The sequence below is a fragment of the Bemisia tabaci genome, unplaced genomic scaffold (genome assembly GCF_918797505.1).
Source record: "Bemisia tabaci unplaced genomic scaffold, PGI_BMITA_v3".
NCBI classification, from domain to species: Eukaryota; Metazoa; Arthropoda; class Insecta; order Hemiptera; family Aleyrodidae; genus Bemisia; species Bemisia tabaci.
Window position 1 is genome coordinate 169,775 of NW_027311740.1, and position 18,618 is coordinate 188,392.

The 18,618-nt window shown below is 39.3% G+C and overlaps 1 protein-coding gene across 1 annotated transcript in view; it reads right to left on the reverse strand.

Annotated features, from left to right (window-relative positions):
- The window catches only part of LOC109033014 (pickpocket protein 28-like), a 31,197-nt gene extending 15,083 nt beyond the window's left edge, over positions 1-16,114 (reverse strand). Inside the window, exons 1-9 of the mRNA XM_072305701.1 lie at positions 13,993-16,114; positions 11,103-11,297; positions 9,232-9,379; positions 8,461-8,594; positions 6,790-6,874; positions 4,553-4,651; positions 3,505-3,691; positions 2,853-2,906; positions 1,432-1,543 (exon numbers count right to left, since the gene is read on the reverse strand). Of these exons, the coding sequence (XP_072161802.1) occupies positions 1,432-1,543; positions 2,853-2,906; positions 3,505-3,691; positions 4,553-4,651; positions 6,790-6,874; positions 8,461-8,594; positions 9,232-9,379; positions 11,103-11,297; positions 13,993-14,126 (1,148 nt within the window). The 5' untranslated portion in view covers positions 14,127-16,114. The remainder of the gene's footprint in view (positions 1-1,431; positions 1,544-2,852; positions 2,907-3,504; positions 3,692-4,552; positions 4,652-6,789; positions 6,875-8,460; positions 8,595-9,231; positions 9,380-11,102; positions 11,298-13,992) is intronic.
- Between the last annotated feature and the right edge of the window lie 2,504 nt (positions 16,115-18,618).

Here is an 18,618-nt window from a genome sequence, read left to right on the forward strand (position 1 = left end):
TCAACAGGTATTTCCCAATTTTGTTCTCAGTTGTGGATTGTATTTATTAGCGATACAATGAAAATAATGAAGCATGATACAATGTGTTTCAATTTCTAAATAAATTCAAGGATGCAAAATCGGAGCATTACAGTACGCATTATACAGAACTATGCGGGTTTTAGCATTACAGTATGTTGGAATTTTTTAGCCCAACGTATGTTATTAAAACAGCATAAAGCTGAAAATCTCAATCTCAGAGGGAAAAAGCTCATTTGAGCACAATTTTTCCTCAAAGAGATACGCTGTTTGCTGCAACTCTAGTAACGACCATTCAGGAAGGCAACCGGTGGCTGTACCAAACAGGGTATTTCTCTGAGGGAAAATTGTGCTCACATGAGCTTTTTCTCTCTGTATTGTGATTTTTAGCTTTATGCGGATTGTTAACGCACGTTGGCTAAAAAATCCCAAAATACTGTCTTACTATTGCGACCCATGCGCGCGTCTACCGCAATCATTTTGAGTTTTAGCATTACTTATGCTACCTACCATGATCGATACATCCACGAATGATTCCCTCTCAATTCAGAACTATGCAAAAACAGAATGTAAAAATATAGCTACGCTACTCGCTATCGATAAATATTTAAAAACGGTAAGAAAGTCCCAATCATACTGCCTGTGCGAAGCTCGGGTTACGGGTTGAGTCGCTAGAAAGTTTTTCTAAATTGAGCATTGAAACCCGAAGAGAAGTAATAAAGAGATAACATTTCAAACTTTAGATAAAAAGTTTAAAATTTCTAAGAGGTGCATCAACTTGTCATTTTTCTCTTTTCTCACTTGACCTTTGATCTATTTAACCTCTGCTCATTGTATACACCGCTTTGTAGCCTCTATTCGTGCAATCTAGCTGCTCATGATAGTCACGGTGAAAAATATTTCTTTTAAAACACATTAAGGCATCGGGAAACATAAAGAAAGGTCGGAGACTTAAACGCAACGACGGTATGATAGTCACGGTGAAAAATATTTCTCTTAAAACACATTAAGGCATCGGGAAGCATAAAGAAAGGTTGGAGACTTAAACGCAACGACGATGAATTCACCAGACCACGTATCTTGTTTACGCGGCGTTTTAAAACATCTGCTCCCAATAAATTCTTTTGAAAGAAAACAAATCAGAATTGTTCCTTGAAGTTTTCACGGCGTTTTTCTCGCACAAGCGAGAAAAATTACGAAAGTTCTCAAGAATTGACGTTGAGTAGTTTTCTTTTTCAAAAATGAGCGTGACACGACGTTTGCAACGTTTCAAACTGAGGCGCGATCTGGTGGTTTCACCGTCGATGTGCAATTTACTCAATATTTCAAGTTCAAGAAGTGGTTCGCTTTATGAGATGTGAAAGTAGAACTTCAATATTAGAGGAATACGTCCAAATCTAGATTTTTACTCACAGAGTAATGCTTGTAGAGACCATTGTGATTTCAGATTCAGAACAACTGGGCATACAGTGACACTCTAAACCCTCCTTGCTGTAGTTCTCCGATTTCAATCCAAGCAGAATCACTGCAATATCAAAAAGTAGCGAGTAATTTACAGGGCATGGATATGAACATCGAAAGGATTTTGTCCATTTTTAACTTGCTAACGGGTAGTCAAATCGGAAGAACGGGAAATGAGTCAGAGATCACGTCTTATTCAGATCGACAGTATGTTGCCTAGTCTACGATTTGAAGGCTGTTTTATGGATGTTCAAAGTTTCTCAATGAGTTGGTCACGGCTAGCAATAAGTTATAGGACTCTACGATCAGCAACACACGTTTATTACTCCGATGCGACAAGCTTTCTACTCATATTATTTTTTATAAATCCCTCATGACTCAACATCACTCATAATCGCCCTCCAGTGGCGTGGCGTTCTTTGCGATATATCGATCGATTTGCAATGGAGATGTTGCATGTGTGAGGAGTTTGCGATTTGACTATTGATTCTTATGCAAAAATTCGCGAGAAACACGATGGTGCCACTTGCTTTCTCTGAAATCAACTCCCAAGCTCAAGAAAAGCTCTCAAGTCGAGGCCAAAATGGAGGGGATATCTCACGCTATCCCGAGAGTCCACCTCTACATCAAGACTTTCCATGCTAAGATAGAGAGCAAATACATTAGCAGGGTTGCTGTGTCTTCAGTTTTAGAGTCCCCACATAAAGTGGCAGCCCTGTCAATGTATTTGCTCCCTATCTTTGCATGGAGAGTTTGTTTTGATGTAGAGGTGGACTCTTAGGATAGCGTGGGATATCCCCTCCATTTTGGCCTCAACTTGAGAGCTTTTTTTGAGCTTGGGAGTTGATTTCAGAGAAAACCAGTAGCACCATCGTGTTTATCATTAAAAATCGATCGAAAAGTTTTTAAACGTGTACCGATCGACGTGATTCGATCGACAAACCCTTGAATCGATCGTCAAAACCATCGTGTTTCTCGCGAACTTTTAGGCAAATTGCTAATTCTTCACAAATGCAACATCTCCATTTAAACCTATGAAAAATAATCTATAAATAGGGTGTTCGTAACGAACACTTTAAAAATCGATTCTTCACCACAGCTTCAAATGGGGAGATATGGATAATCAGTCACTGACACCGCGCCACTGTCGCCCTCATTTCCCTCTTTCGGCTTTCATTAATCCTGACTAAAAGGGAGCTATTACTCGGCTCTGCAGAGGTGAGGGAGAGGATTATTAATTAATAGAACCTGTTTTCTTTGGAAAAAAATTGTCTCTCCTGAAAAGCGCAGAACTAGGTATGCAACAGGTATAAAAATGTCATGAATCTATATGCTACCTTATTATACGCATTTAAATTTATTTTTACGTGTACCTGAATTTTTAGTTAAACATTCCAATCCGTGAATGTCGCAAGTAGCCACCCCTCCTGAAACATTTGATTAAGATCAAGAGTTACATGAGAAAATAAATACCTCGGTTGTACCTTTCAATTGGAATTCTGATGAAACAACTTACTTTTTTAAGCAGCATTTACTTGCAATATCTGCTTACCCTGTGTATTCAACACAATCATGTTAGGTTCAGGACAAAGTTATGATCTACTTGGTTTTATTATAAAACGTATCCTTCAAACTTTCACTAACGCTACTGAAACTAAACTTATACTACTATGCTGACTACTGAAAACAAAATTTTTTCTTGGGATATTATTTTGACTCAAAGCGTCGTTTCTTATCAACAAAATTTGCGTATTTTTTAAAGTTAAATCCGTACGAACTTAACTTAAATTCAGTTTTTTTTTAGTTAAAGAAACGTTGTTTTGCTATCGTTAAGTTTAAGATAAAAAAAACGATAGCAAAACAACAGTTCCTTTGACCATAAAAAACCGACTTTAAGTTAAATCCGCACGGATTTAACAAAAAAAAAAAGTCGACAAGAAAGGACGCTTTAAGTTAAAATTATATCTTAAGAAAAATTGTTTTCAGTGCGTCTACGTCACGTAATGCACCTAAATAAATACTTACGAAGGGGTGGCATAAAATGCTGAGTGCAATTGCAGAGATCTCTTTGCGCGTATGCCCTGCAGTTGACGACACACGTAGAGAAGCTATAGAATTTGTAGACCTCCAAGTTGTTCTCATGTTCCATGCGACATCGTCTTTGTTCAATTGACACTTGATCAAGTATTGGGTCATTTACTATCTCTTTCACCTGAAAATATGACATGAATATCATTTCACTATAGGTACATATTTCCATCAATATTTGCTTAGTGATCAAATTCAAACCAACCTGTGATGTAGAGCATTGACTACAACAATGAGGTGACGAACAATAAGTTTGACGCAATGCGTAAAGTATTCACGTGGTCTTGTAGGCGCTATGCGTTTCACGCTGATCGCACTGTGTTTGGTGCAATGCGTGATGTATTCGTGCAGTCTTGTAGGCGCTGATATGTGTAACATACCGATCGCCGCTCCGAGGGCTTCTCCTTTTCATCTCAAGTCCTCGTCATCGTTTCTCTCTAAGTCGCGCCGTTCCAGGCCAAATTGCGTGTTTGGTTTCTCTCTTAACTCGACTAATTAAAGGTGCTGTCTCTTGTATCACCGAAAGACGACAAAAATAGAAATTACTATACTCTCAGGAAATGAGAGATTTTATCGCCTTTTTTCGTTTATAATGTTGTATTCACAGATTTTTCATCACGGAGAGAGGAAAAATCACGGAAGTTTTCAAGAATTGACATTGAGTATAGTTCCCCATTTAAAAATAAAGTTGTGCGGTTAGGTAGTCTGAAACGTCGCAAACCAGATACGTGGTCTGATAGTTTCACCAATCGATATATTACTAGGTATAAAAGCTACTATGCTTGCTCCTAGAGCTAATCATATTTTACATCGTTTAAATAATTCGATAAATTATAAATTTGGCCGTATCTATGCTAAAAGGAACTATGTTGTGTGCAAACCCTTTGAACATTATGTAGTTCCTCTTCGCATGAATACGTCTATTTGATGATCCATACATCTGCAAATTACCTTACACGCATAAATTGGTCAATTACTTACGTACTTGAAATGATATCCTCAAAACGCTTCCCCAGTCAATCGAAACTTTGGCCTCTTGAGGATGATTTATGAACGGCACGTCGTCTCGTCCGTGCAGGAAAATCTTGTAAAACACGACATTTTTCAATAAAATGGAATAAAATCTTATTCTTATTCTAATTTATATTTACAATCACAAGGGTGATGTAACGGAGAGTGCTTGAAGCGCGAAGCGCCTCGGAGTGTTGGACCGCGAAGCGATCAGACAGTACAGCCTGCTGAAAAGCCCCCCGGTATATTATTATTATTATTCTTTTTTTTTTGTATGTGTCACAATTTAATAAAAAATGCCGGCTCGGAAATTGAAGGAGCAACATAATCGTCCCAAAATAGGTGTGTGCATGTGATTTTAAATGCAGGTTGTATTAGTTTTTATGGTGAATACATGAAAATGGTTCATATTTGATCAATTGATTAATTCGTTGTAGCCTTTTTTCCCACTCACTAACCTCCGTATTTTTCCCTCTTCAGCTTTTCATATTTCAATATTATGTGTATTTCGGTCACCAATATGGCGCCCTGGTAAAAATTGGCGATAGGAGCTGCGTTTCAAAATACCATAGGAGTTCTTATAGCCGACTGAAGAAGGCGATAGAAAATCATATAGCTGGCTGTCGAAAGTGGAGAAAATCATACGGCCGGGCTACACGAAGCGATAAAAAATTAAACAGCCGGGCTATAGTTCCTGTCGCCGGGCTTTACACTTTATCGCCTGGCTGTTGCTTTTTCGCCATCGGCTATAAAAGGCTATAAGAAATTGTGTAGAAATTCGTGTGCTTTGTAAATCCGCAAGTTTGTACGGAATCACCATAATATTTACGAAACGCACATTATATTTTCCTTTACTACATATTTGTTTTCATCAATTAAAATGAGAATAATCCATACAGAGTGTGCAAACATTTCAAAGTCATGAGTTGAACAACGCTGACTCCACGAGATTAAATATTAGAGCCTAACACAAAGCGGAGCGGCGCCTACAAACCTAACAGGGATACTTCACGCACTGCGCAATGCGTGAAGTATCCCTGTTAGGTTTGTAGGCGCCAGTGCGCGTTTTGCGCTGGCTGCCCGCCCACCGCGCTGCGCCGCAGCGTACCACGGCGCTTGAAGCAACTATTTCACACCAGAGGTATTGCACAGTATCGTACGAAATTGAAGGCGCTCCAAAATATTAGAAATGGCAGGCATCCTTCAAAAGTACGGAGCTTCCCTCGCAAAATAAATCAAGATACTACGGCCCAAAAAGAGAGCGGTAGTCCAAAAACTCACTAAGTCCTAGCATCCGTAATTAGTAACGGATAGCATACACTTCTATCGTCAGGCTGTTGCTTAATCGCCATCGGCTATAAAAGGCTATAAGAAATGGTGTTGCCGTCTATAGAAGCTATTGGAAATCTTACAGTCGGCTGTAGGTCTATGGTATTTTGGAACACAGATTCTACTGCCAATTTTTACCAGGGCGCGAAGAGGCGTATCTGTATAATATGCTGGCTACGCCCTTGGGATCTATCTAAATCAGATTTAAATCGCAGATACTAATTATTTTCCCAAAACGAAGTGTAAGCCAACAAGTGTAAGTTACATATCGACGGTGAAAGTCGGCAATCACATAACTCGTTTGCGGTGTCTGAAAATCTCCGCCTCTACGTCATTTTTTTAAAGGAGAACAAATTGATATTATTTCTTGAAGTTTTTGCAGAATTTTCTTCGCATTGAGAAGAAAAATCATGACAGTTTTAAAGAATTGCCGTTGAGTAGTTTTCCATTTAAAAAATAAAGTATGACAGGAAGTCTGCGACGTCGCAAACCGAGTTATGTGATTGCCGACTTTCACCGTCGATATTCTCCTCTATGCTCTATGCTCTATTTACGTCACATGCCGCTTCTCGACTTGTGACACTCAGCATTTTTGTGAGCCTTGTGCTTGACTTTCAGGCAAGTCGCCAAGATGCTGACCTGTCCCTTTTTGGTCCGGCGCGTGCTCGCCTTCTGCGACGCCCCCGTATTTCCTCCGGCTATAAAAGCTCGGAGCCACGGCTAGGCATTCGTCTACCGTTTCAGCCACCCACCGTGTCCCTGTCGGTTGTCCCGATCCATTTTGTGATTGTCTCAATAAACCCTGTTTATTTTGCCATCTCTTCGTCTCCGGTCTATCACCTGCTCCCACACATCACATAAGTTGTATAATAAGAATCTTACGTTTGCAGCCTCTGAAACTTCGAAAGTTAGCTTGCCGGGTCCTTTTGTCCGGTTCGATGTCATCTTGAGCTTTGTGCCTTTGGGTCTGGAATTTAATTGAACCGCACAGACTTTATTGACACCTACCTAATACTAAAATATTTTTTTTTTTTTTTTTTTTTTTTTTTTTTTTTTTTATGTTTTATGACTCATTTCATCACTCAAACCATAGTGCAAAATGAAAAAACATTTGTTGCGCGGTGCAGAACACACGTTGCGCGGTTGGTCATTGGTGATGCAGACTTCGAAAGCTTAATCGAGAGATGTCGAATACCCCTTACGATGAATCTCTTAGATTTTCAAAACAATGCGAAATTTTGAAAAAAAAATTCGATTCTCATTTTCCGAGGGTTTTCTCCTATTACGGAAAGTCATTTATTTTAGGAAAAATTATTTAAAAATAAGTGCATACTTTTTCCTAAAATAGATAACTTTCCGCAGAGGTAACTGCAGACAGAACGGCCGTTCTGTCCGCACAGATTTAAACTATCTCTGTTACTGTACCGACTAGCTAAATTCGAAGTACATCAAATGAATAGCCCGTCCCAGACGCTCAAACTGGAGGTTCAGTCTGGGAGCATCGATGCGGGTGTTGACTGTTGAACATTTACAAAAACAGTAAAACATGGTACAATTTTCAAAAAAAAAAAAAAAAAAAAAAAAAAATGAAGGAAAGCCGTATGTTTCGGTAATGTTGTTATGGGTTTTAGCTCAAAGGTCATCAGCCGCGAACTTTGAAGTTCAACAGTTAACACCCGCATCGATGCCCGCAGACTGAACCTCCAGTTTAAGCATCTAAAACAGGCTGATTACGATAAAATTTTGCCGCCCTCTTCTCATTCATTTTGAAACATCAATAAAAACCATCAAACGAACGTGCCGGAGGGAGAAGGGTGCATCAGACGCGTTCACTCGTGTTGGACACATTTTTTGCGTAAGCCCTGTCAACACTACTAGCAAAAGTTCACGGAACTTCGCGCGAAAGTTCAGTTCCGTAAACCTATCTCTGTGGGGACAAGGCCTTTCATTTGTAAGAAATGAACTAAAAAATTAAGATAGAACAAACATAAATGTGGTTTAATCATTTTAACTTCCGCCGCCGTGCCGCGCTGACCACACTGTGTTTGGCGCAATGCGTGAAGTATTCATGTAGTCTTGTAGGCACTGTGCGTTTCACGCCGCGCCGACCGCTGTTGACCGTACTGTGTTTGACGCAATGCGTGAAGTATTCATGCAGTCTCGTAGGCGCTAATATGTGTTACATGCCAACCGCCGCGTCGGGGGCTTCTCCTTTTCATCTCAAGTCCTCGTCATCATTTCTCTTTGCGCCGCGCCGCTCCAGGCCAAATTACGTGTTTGGTTTCTCTCTTAACTCAACTAATTAAAGGTGCGCAGTCTTTTGTATCACCAAAATACGACAAAATTAGAAATTAATGAACTCTCAGGAAATGAGAGATTTTGTCAACTTTTCTTGTTTGTAATTTTTTTCTGAATCCGATTTTTTTGTACCTGCATTTAAAAAAATTGCAAAATTTGCCGCCACCCCCCCTTAATCCGGCCCTGGTGTTTATAGCACCAACCAGCATATCCAAATATTCACATAAAAAATGACGATAACATATATAAACTCACCTATTGGTGTGTATAGAGTTGATTGTGAAGCATGTACCCAACTCTGTTTGAAGCGGTAGAAATTCATCACAGCATTCAAACTCTGTTCCACTCCAAAAACAATTGCCCATCAGTTTTTCACAGGGGGTTCTTACCTGAAAATTCGTAGATGAATGAGATAGTTATTTAAATTTTGGTCATGGGATATGACTTACAATGACTTCGAAATTTTGAGAGTGATCCCTCTACAATAGGTGGTATTTTTTCGTGCCAGGGAAAAACGCCGTATGAGCGTTCAAATGTTGCAAAATTTCTACTCAAGAAAGAATCATAATATAAAAAAGTTATAAATATGTTTCGTCGAAATTTTTGAACACTTTAGATCAAATCACGAACAAAACTTTTTCGGAAAATCGGAAGGAAAACAGTTATTTTTCCCGAAAATGTGTGACTTGCCAAAGGAAATTTGGCAACGTCTGTCGACTCATACAACGCTCTTCCATAGCATGGCAAAAATTAGTTTCGCATTTTGTAATATTATATTCTCCACAGGTAAGCAAGAGCCCGTTTGCCAGAATCCATCACAATTTGCGACAGCTTTTTTTAAAAGAATTACAGGTTTTTAACAGAAACTATGCTTTTCAGTAACTTACATTTTAATACAATGCAGCTAGAAGATAATTCAAGCTAATAATTTAAGCTCATTGATAATAATGTACTCATGCCAAACACTATGCAGTAACATTAACACTGATGTCTGACTGTATAAAGTAACGGATGTAAGAGATTCACCTCTTTCACAATTGTTTCAATGTCGATAATTGAACAATTCAACTCTCCCGTGGAGCATTGAGATATGCAAGTGCGACAATTACCATCAAAGAATGCAAGACTAGAGATGAGTCCATCCAAGTATGTGTTGCGTGTCTCACCAAACAACCTGAAAAGCAAGCAAGCGCTCAATTGGAAAAAGCCCGCAAAATTAAATTTGGCGCTTTAATGCGTTTCTCTAAACGTCCGCAGCGCCACTATCGCCATTGACATAAACGTCACCGAGATAAAGACACGACAGTCGACAAAGACGTGTTTTGTTTTTGATAATTCCGTGTGTGGTTGTGAAATCAGTCGGTGATATTGTAAAGCTTACTACTCTTCTAGTTTTCCCTCCGAAGGCTGGCTGGTACGTAGTTTAGATTTGTATATTTCCTGTATGTTTCATATTCAAGGAATGTGTGTTCCTCCATGAATCGAACCGAAGTAAATTGCATCACCGTGAAGCTAACCTACAACTCTGTACCTCTATCCGTTATCAGAGAAGGTTCTCATACGCAAGTTCATCTATCCTCGTAGAACTATACAAAGCAATGTAATTATTAAAGGATCACCCTTCAACAATTTTCAGGAAATCTTGCCCAACCCTTCAAAAGATTAGAATGACAATAACGTCTTATCAGAACGTCTCTGTCTGAAGGGTATTCATGTCTATACCGTATGACTTTGCGCTTATCCAAAGCAGTGGAAACCCTCATATTGACGGTGTAAGCCAGCAATCACATAACTCGGTTTGCAACGTCGCAGACTTCCTGTCATACTTTATTTTTTAAACGGAAAACTACTCAACGGCAATTCTTTAAAACTGCCGTGATTTTTCTTCTCAGTGTGAAGAAAATTATGAATAAACTGCAAGGAATGATGTCTATTTTGTTCTCGATAAATAGAATAACTTAGAGGCGGAGAATTTTCAGACACCGCAAACAAGAAATGTGATTTGCGGACTTACGCTATCGATAGATCCTTTGACTTTTAAGAGGATAGTGGCAAGCATTTGTACAGGAGCTCAAGAAAATTACGATTTCAAGCTTTTACGGTCTGGGTTCTTTCTGTTGTTTTTGTTCCCTCGACTCGGTATGAAGTACCTAAGTCTATCAATGGCCTTTATAAGACTAGGAAACTATTTTCTCTTATACTTTTGGTCCTTACGTCGTCTGTACAGGTGTAAGGAAATTTTGCACAGTATGAATATATCTGTATGCTTGGGATCACTGTCCATCGCTGTGACACGTGCAGGAATAAACCAAATAGGTATTGAGTTTCATACTCAAACTACGAATGAACCCTAGCATAGTTTCTATTCCTGAACAACCAACCCTGTTCTAATGAGTAAAAGTCCTCACTCACTGAGTCCTGCACTTTCTCCATGTTTTCAACACCTAACATTCAATATCCTGTTAGTATGAATCAGTAGAACGGTGGTGGCGTCTAATTTTCATGGAATTGACGAGTAGATCTGCTGAAACAGATTCTCCTCGGCCCTAATCCCTGAAAATTAGAAAAGCCTGGAGCATGGAGCCTGATGTCTACGGACACTAAACATTGTCTAAAGTTGGCTGAAGGTGCAATAGACACGAAGCCATTAAACCAGCAGAAAAAAAAAAAAAAAAAATCAGTAGAAAATCTCAGCAAATTGGTAGTGTTGGTCAGTTATACATAAATAATGGTTTGAAATTTACCCACGTTGTGTTTAGTTAAGCAGTTTTCAGATTTTTACAGTAAAGCTCCTTGTAACATGTCTCACAAACCTATTTCACTTTAGAGAAAGGAATAAGTTTGTTAGAATTCAAATTTTAAGCTTTTTCAGTTATGGTGAGTGCTGAGAATTTTACCGTTGGCCCTCCATGTCTATCTTATCGAGAGATTCTGCCTCACACACAGATACAGTGACAAAGTCGGTGTCCCAAGTCAAGTAACTTGTATCTGACACAAAGCTGACAGCATTACTTTGAAAAGCTCTCCAGTTAGATATGACCAAATTCCTTGTACTGTATATTGAAAAAAGACAAACGATGATCCAGAAAAGCCTGAAATGAAAACGACATCAATTATAAAAGAAGGAGAAATTTACTTAAAACCAATTTTCTGAGCCCTCCCACGAGAACACTGCTTCACAAGTACCTTAACCGCGTGCAGCTCTCAAATTGATATCGATGACTGAAGTGCAAAAACAACTTATCTCCATTGCAGTGTTTCAAAATGTCCACTTTTAGTTTATTTTTTGAAAAGAAACAAGCCAACTTAATTGATTGAAATTTCTGTAGAATATTCTGCTAACATTGGAGAAAAATCCAGGAAGTTTTCGAGAGATGAAGTTGACTACTTTTCCAAGGAGGCACTAAAGTATGACAGGAAGCCTGCAACATTACAAACGGGGGTTCGTAGTTTCGTACTTTGGCCATAGAATGTCAAACAAAGATACGCCAGGGAAACGTAAATTGCAAGAATATTTTTGTATGCCAAAAAATAAATATTAAATACTTTTTTCTCCGTGCAGTTGCGAAGTTTTGTTAATGCTCTAGTGTTTATTCATTTACAAATGACTGTAGAAAAAAGTCAATCTTGGGCACTTCCAATTTGAAATTTCACTAATTTTTCCTTTGATCTCGCGCCAAGATTAGGGAAATGTTGGACAGAAATTGCATTCGTACATTCTGGTTGAAAATGGAATGGTTTGAGTCGATTTTGAGAATGCAGTTACGTTCTTTTGATCAGAAAACGACGATTTGACATCGATGTGTAAATTGCAAAACCACGTATCTCTATTGCAGTATTTTAAAAACTCTGTTCGTATTTCGTTCTCTCAAAGAGAAGCAAGTCAACTATATAGCTTGATATCTCTACGGAATATTCTGCTGGTAGAGGAAAACAATCAGGGGAGTTTTCAAGAAATTAAGTTGGCTAATTTTCCCATATAAAATTAAAATAGGATAGGCAACCTGCAGCGTCATAAACGGAGGTACGTAGTTTCGCACTTTGGTCATCAACGTATCTTGTCGTAAATTATGTTGATTTTTACCTAAAATCAGCATTTATCGATCAGCTTAGCTATCCTCAATTGGACCGCGTCAAGCAGAAAGAAACCAAGTCACATGAACTGTCACCAAATTTAATTAGGCAATTTAATTTCTTACACGAAAACGTTTGTGCAGATTTTTGTGCAAACCCGTGATTTCAATTAAAATCGTTCGAAAAATTTTGAAAATTTGTCAGCAAATCTGTGCGTATCTTTTTTAAAAATATTGATTGAATTTGAAGCATTAACTGTGGTTTGCAACGTTGCAATCAATGTAAATAAGCTCCTTTTCGCGAGGAAGCATCGATATTTGAGTTCGTTTACGGCAGGCGTGACATACAACTATTTGACCTACGGGTGTAAGCATGTTGCAGCTCCGCCGGATTGAAGGCGCGTCAAACTGCGAAGATGTCTTCACCGCCCTGCCGACCCTCGCTGGCGGGTCGAACGCTAAAATTGCTGCGACATTGAGACGACGCGTTATTATTTATGACTCCCTTCTAATTTTCCCCATTAAAAACCAAAATAACTATCCTGATAGCTACGATTTAGAATCAGGGACCGTGGTTTTTTTTCGGTAAAAACAAAAAAAGGAAATTAGGACTGAAAATAATGTGGCGACGAAACAGTGAATTTTTCGCATAGTAGGTACGACGCAAATTCCTGAAAATTTGCAAGGAAATCTGCACAAACGTTCTCTCGTAAAAAATTAAATTGCCCAATGAAATTTGACAATAGCTGATGTGGCTTGGTTCCTTTCTGCTAAACGCGGTCCAATTAAAGCTCACTGTTGGTAATAGCATTTGCACCAACACGTATCGGCTATTTATTTTTTCACTCAATAATTAGTCGGAAATCACATAATTATCCTCGGAGGATGGTATCAGCTTCGCTTTGAATACCTTTGTGAACAGCGAGAATGACGGATTAAAACTCATCAAGGGACAAGGTCGCGATCGTATTCAATTCCGTTCCGTGAGTTCTCAACAGAAACCAATTTCCATTTAAACCTCCCTTCAGTCGAGCACCATTGAGCAGAAGTACTTACCATTTTAAGATCAAAATTCTAAGTCCTCTGCCAGGATTATTCTCCTTTAATAAATTAGTTATTTAAAAAAACGTCGGTGGAAAGTCCGAACGACCACATAACTCGTTTGCGGAAATTGAAAATCTTCGCTTTCATTTTAGTTTTTTCAAGGAGGACAAGTACACATAATTCCGTGTAGTTTTCACTGAATTTTCTTCTTGTCGTGTAAAAGAATCACTGAAATTTTTGAGAATTGACGTAGAGTGTTTTCCCTCATAGAAAGTAAAGTATGAGGAAAGTCTGCAACGTTGCTAACTGAGCTACGCGGTTTGAGACTTTCACTGTCGATATTTTGGGCGTTTTAAATGTTGAACGCTGGATTTTATATTTTCAAATTCGAGGCATGGAAATATTCTGGACTTTAAACGAGTCAAGGTTAAAAATCTTGAAGATCATCCTGCATAGCGCAAACAAAGTGGTACGCTCTTAGGGCCAAAATTAAGCTAGTTACGAAGCATACGTATAGCATAGGTATTGGAGAACTTTTGGCCTCGTGATCAAATATGATGGATATCCTACAAGTATGAAGATATTCCCCCAAAACTCATGACGGTCCATAGGTCGCATCTAAAATGGAAAAGAAACTAGGTAACAAATAATTATTAAATTGATGTATCACCTTTCTGCCCAGTGCCTGTCCGGCTCTGCGATATATTTCAAACCGTGAATAGAACAGTTCTGGCAGTAAAACAATAAACCTCTACGAATATTTCGTAACACTCTTCGCACCGTGAATTTTTTATTTCTTCCCATTTTTCAATTCCGTCCAACTCTATGAAAATGGTAGTTTACTGGGAAAAATAAGCAGAAGTTTTGATGTGGGAGGCACGGTGTTCGCGATGACAATGTGACAGGTCCACGGAGGAAAAGGAAATATTATGTTTAACCTCGTGATCCCATTACGTGCGAATCTAATCGAAACCGAAATGAAACGCTTGGGTTTCATGCTTATGCCTCGTTAGTGTACCTAAATGGTTTTGCTTTTAGTGTTTTTGGCGATCAGAGCGCAAACTAGATGAGTCCCCTAATTTTCTCTCAAATCGATGTGTGTAGAAATATCGAAGTTTTTATTATGTGGCGACCGTTCAGCACATTTTTATCCACCCTTTCGTTATTGGTAATAGCTGAAAAATATTGCAAAATCCTGTCGTACTTGTCAAATGGTAACAGTCACGCACACATTAGTCTATGTTTAAAATTGCGTCAAAATTCAGCGCTAATCGTACATGTGGGCGACAAAAGGCACTAATTGCTCTCTTCACTGAACATAACTTTTGTTTCGCACAAAAGGAACGCTCTGTCAGAGAATTTTTAAGTAAATACATGAAAACTTGTCACCCTGCAAACTGCGATAATCACAATAGGTTGTGATTCCGCTTATTGCTGCCTGTATAGGTCCTCAAATTGCACTATTTCACAACGCTGCCACACCTTATTAAGCAATCAATAGGATACGATTTTTACAAACCAAGTAAACTCAATGAGAATATTCAGTTGACGGTTTTTGTATAACTGTCGATTAAGTCAGGCAATTAATTGCCGCATGTATAGTCTCCATTTTACCTCTATTATTATTATTAATTTACATATTGTTAATTTATTTTTTCTCGATGTGATTGAATACTCAAACCGCCGTATTTTCGTGCAACAACGAAGTGCAATTGCAGTGAGCGACACATTTGGTTAGCACAAGCTGAAAAAGTTGAAGGCGCTCCGCCTCTTTCAATGGCTAGGTCAGGATACAACTATTCGTGTTCTCAGGATGTCCGTGTTGCATACACAAAAATTGCAGGCGCTCTGGTTTTCTTACAAGCACAGCGCACAACGTATAGCTGCGGCTGTTAGTTCTCTTTCCACGTTGCATCTGCAATCGTGTTTACTGTGTAATTCTAGAAATTCGGACCAGTCGTGTAGTATCATAGCAGTGTTGCAAAATGGTGCAAAGTTCGGAAATTTTATCGATAGTAATTTGCAGGATTGACATCCACGAACACAATGCATTCATGGAATTATTTTTGTTTGAAAATGTGTATCCTTTAGACAAACTGCCGTGGTCCCATACGACCCATCCGACTTTCGAGGATTTCACGGTAAACACGGTTGTCAATGCAACAGAGGAAAGCCGTGAGAACTAACGACCGTAGTTACACGTTGTGCGTAAGAAAACTAGAGCGCCTGCAATTTTTCGTGTATGCAATACGGACATCCCGAGAACACGAATAGTTGCATCCAGATCTTGCTATTGAAAATCCTTGAGCGCCTTCAATATTTTCCACTTGTGATAACAAAATGTGTCACTCATTACATTCGTACGTCTTTGTTGCACGAAAATAGGGTGTTTTGAGTATATTTCATCAAATTGAAAGAAAAAAAGAAGAAGAAAAAAACAATGAGAAATACAATTTTTATTGCGCTTTGTCGAACCGAACCCAACTGAAACTCATTGATCCCTGTTGCGGAACGTTTTGAAAAAATTGACACTCTCTCACTTATTTTAAAGCTCCTGGGTTGTGAATGTATATACTCCAGTTCGCTGTATTAGCTCTTTAAATTTGGTTACGAACATAGTCCGTCTAAAATCTCGTAGTTTTTCACCACTGGGTAGAGCGAGTTCAAGAGGCGCAGCGTCAAGTTCCTCTTGGGGTCCATTAAGTCAATGGGCGGCAGCCCTGTCCAGAACTCTTCGAGTGTTGAGCTTCGGAAAAAACGTCGAAGGAACTTTCGAACGTTGCCAAATTTCCTCTGATACCTAAATGATTATTTTTGACGAAAGTCATACATATTTGGACCGCATCACGCAAAATAAAACCAAGCCACGTCAGCTACTACCTTTAAATGGGCAACTTAATTTTTTCAAAGAAAACTGTTGTGCGAATTTTTATGCAAAATTAAGAGAATTGAGAATTTTCTGCATAGTTCGAAGTAAATTCCGTTAAATTTTCAAAGGAATCCGCGCAAACGTTCTCTCGTAAAAAATGAAACTGTCTAGGTAATTTTGGCAATAGCTGATGTGGCTTGGTTCCTTTCTGTTAAACATTGGAAAAAAACACATTGGATCTAGAGTCCGCAGACTCTTGAAAACATTGACAAGAAGAAGGACTCTTGATTCAAGCAGATTTAAGCTTAAATCAAAAGGAAATCCGCTTGAATCAAGCGGCGTGGCTCTTGATTTAAGCTTAAATCTGATTGAATCAGTATCATTTTTTCTTGTCGATGTTTTTAAGAGTCTGGACTCTAGATCCAATGTGTTTTTTTTTCCCCCAGTGAATGCGGTCCCTGTTTCCTTGCAATTTTCGGTTACTTCAGATTAAATTGCGAACCAAATCTCCGAAAAATTGGAGAAAAATATTTCCAAGTTTCTGGAAAAATTTTCATTTTATCGAAGGAAGAATGGCAACTTCCGGAGGCTCATACGATGTTCTTGCAGGAAACAACGATCCATGAAGAGCTTGTGCGTCGTACGCTTCACGACGTAGACTACTCGCGAAACGTCTGCGAATGTTTCAACGGATTATTTTGGTGGAGCATGCGGTGAGCAGGATCGGCTGAAGAATAAGGATGAAGAATTCTAGAATCTTCAGACGTCCGCGTTTACGGTGAATCCATCGTGGAGCTATCGATCACCCGTGACCGATCGTTTTTCCGTGCCCTGACCAACGTCAGATCTGGGCGCTCGCGCGCATTCTTCTCCGCATTTCGCCATTTTCTCCCGGGAAAATTTGTATCCCTGGCTGCCTGCGCCGGAGGGTACGGATTCGATCGACGTGAATCCACAGAAAAATGGAAACGCAAATCCATCGAAACCGATTCGATGGGTAAATTATTAAAAATCGATCGAAAAGTTTAAACGTGAACCGATCGACGTGATTCGATCGATACAGATTTGATCGACAAACCCTTGAATCGATCGACAAACTCGTGAATCGATCGACAAAACTCGTGAATCGGTCGACAAACCCGTGAATCGATCGACGAAACCCGTAAACCGATTAAGGGATCCGTGAATCGATCGACAAAACCGTGAGTTGACCGACAGAACCCAAGAAAGCTTATACTGTGAAAAATTCACAACTAAAATCCAACTTCAAAGCATCAGAAAGTGAGTGCAAACTTTCTTGCCGCCATAAGGCTCCGTATACCTTTAAAAATTGTAAACACGGAGGTATTTCTTGAAGTAGCAAAAACTGCACCTAAGCGCCTTGTCCTCCAAGCCCCTCAATCGTTCAACTTAGAAACCAAGGATACCCTCGTGCTCAGTTCTATCAGTAGTTTCATTTTCAACATGGAATTCACAAAATTTCAGACACCCGCAAGTTCTCCATTTAACAGGATGTCTAGCATCAGGATTTTTCCGATCCTATCAGGTTTGAGGCATCAGGTTTAATCCAATTCATCAGGATTTGAGGAAAAATCCGTCGTAAAAGCAGGATTTGAGAAAAGTCGACCGTCCGATCGGATTTTTTTATCGAGCTATTTTTGTGAAGTCACACTCGCCTCCGCAAAAAATCAGGATTTGGAAAAATCATGTAATCAGGATTTAGCAGTCAAAAATCAGGGAAAATCAGGATTTTTCAAAATGAAAAAAAAACTAGACACCCCGGTAAGCACATTCTGTGAGCTTGCGAGAAAATTTTGAATCCACCAGTGGCATCAGTGTAGCTGTATGTATATTCTTGGCGGAATAGGAAGCTGCCCTGTCCTTTTCTGCCAAAATCGATCTGTAGAATCTCCTCTCCTCACATGGATCGGGTCTCAGGTCGTATCGCGATCGTGCGAAGGAAGAACGCCTTATGTACATGCGAGAGTTGCCAAATTTTCCTATCTAAAACATAGTGGAGTTGCTAATGTACAAAAAAGATGATTTGTCTGCAGTATTGTGAAAAGAGTGAGTTCTATACATCAATCTCTTCGTCTTGATACGTAGAATCAGATTTTCGATGGTGTCAAGTTCAAAAATCAATCCGGCGCCCCCCATTCAAGATGGCGCCCAAAAGGGGCGCCGGGGGGTTGAAAAATTATAAATTTTGCTACAGAGTCGACTGAGGTGTCGATTCCTATGTAATTTTAGTCGTAGAATCCGAATTTCACATTCAAAAAATCCTCCGACCTAAGGGGGGGCCCCAATTCCAAGATGGCGGCCAAAATGGGCCCCTTGGCGGGAAAATGGCCGTAGATGGCTGTATATATTGTATGACATATCCGCAGATAGGTTTTCTGGGTCGAGAATAACGAATATGAAGTCAGA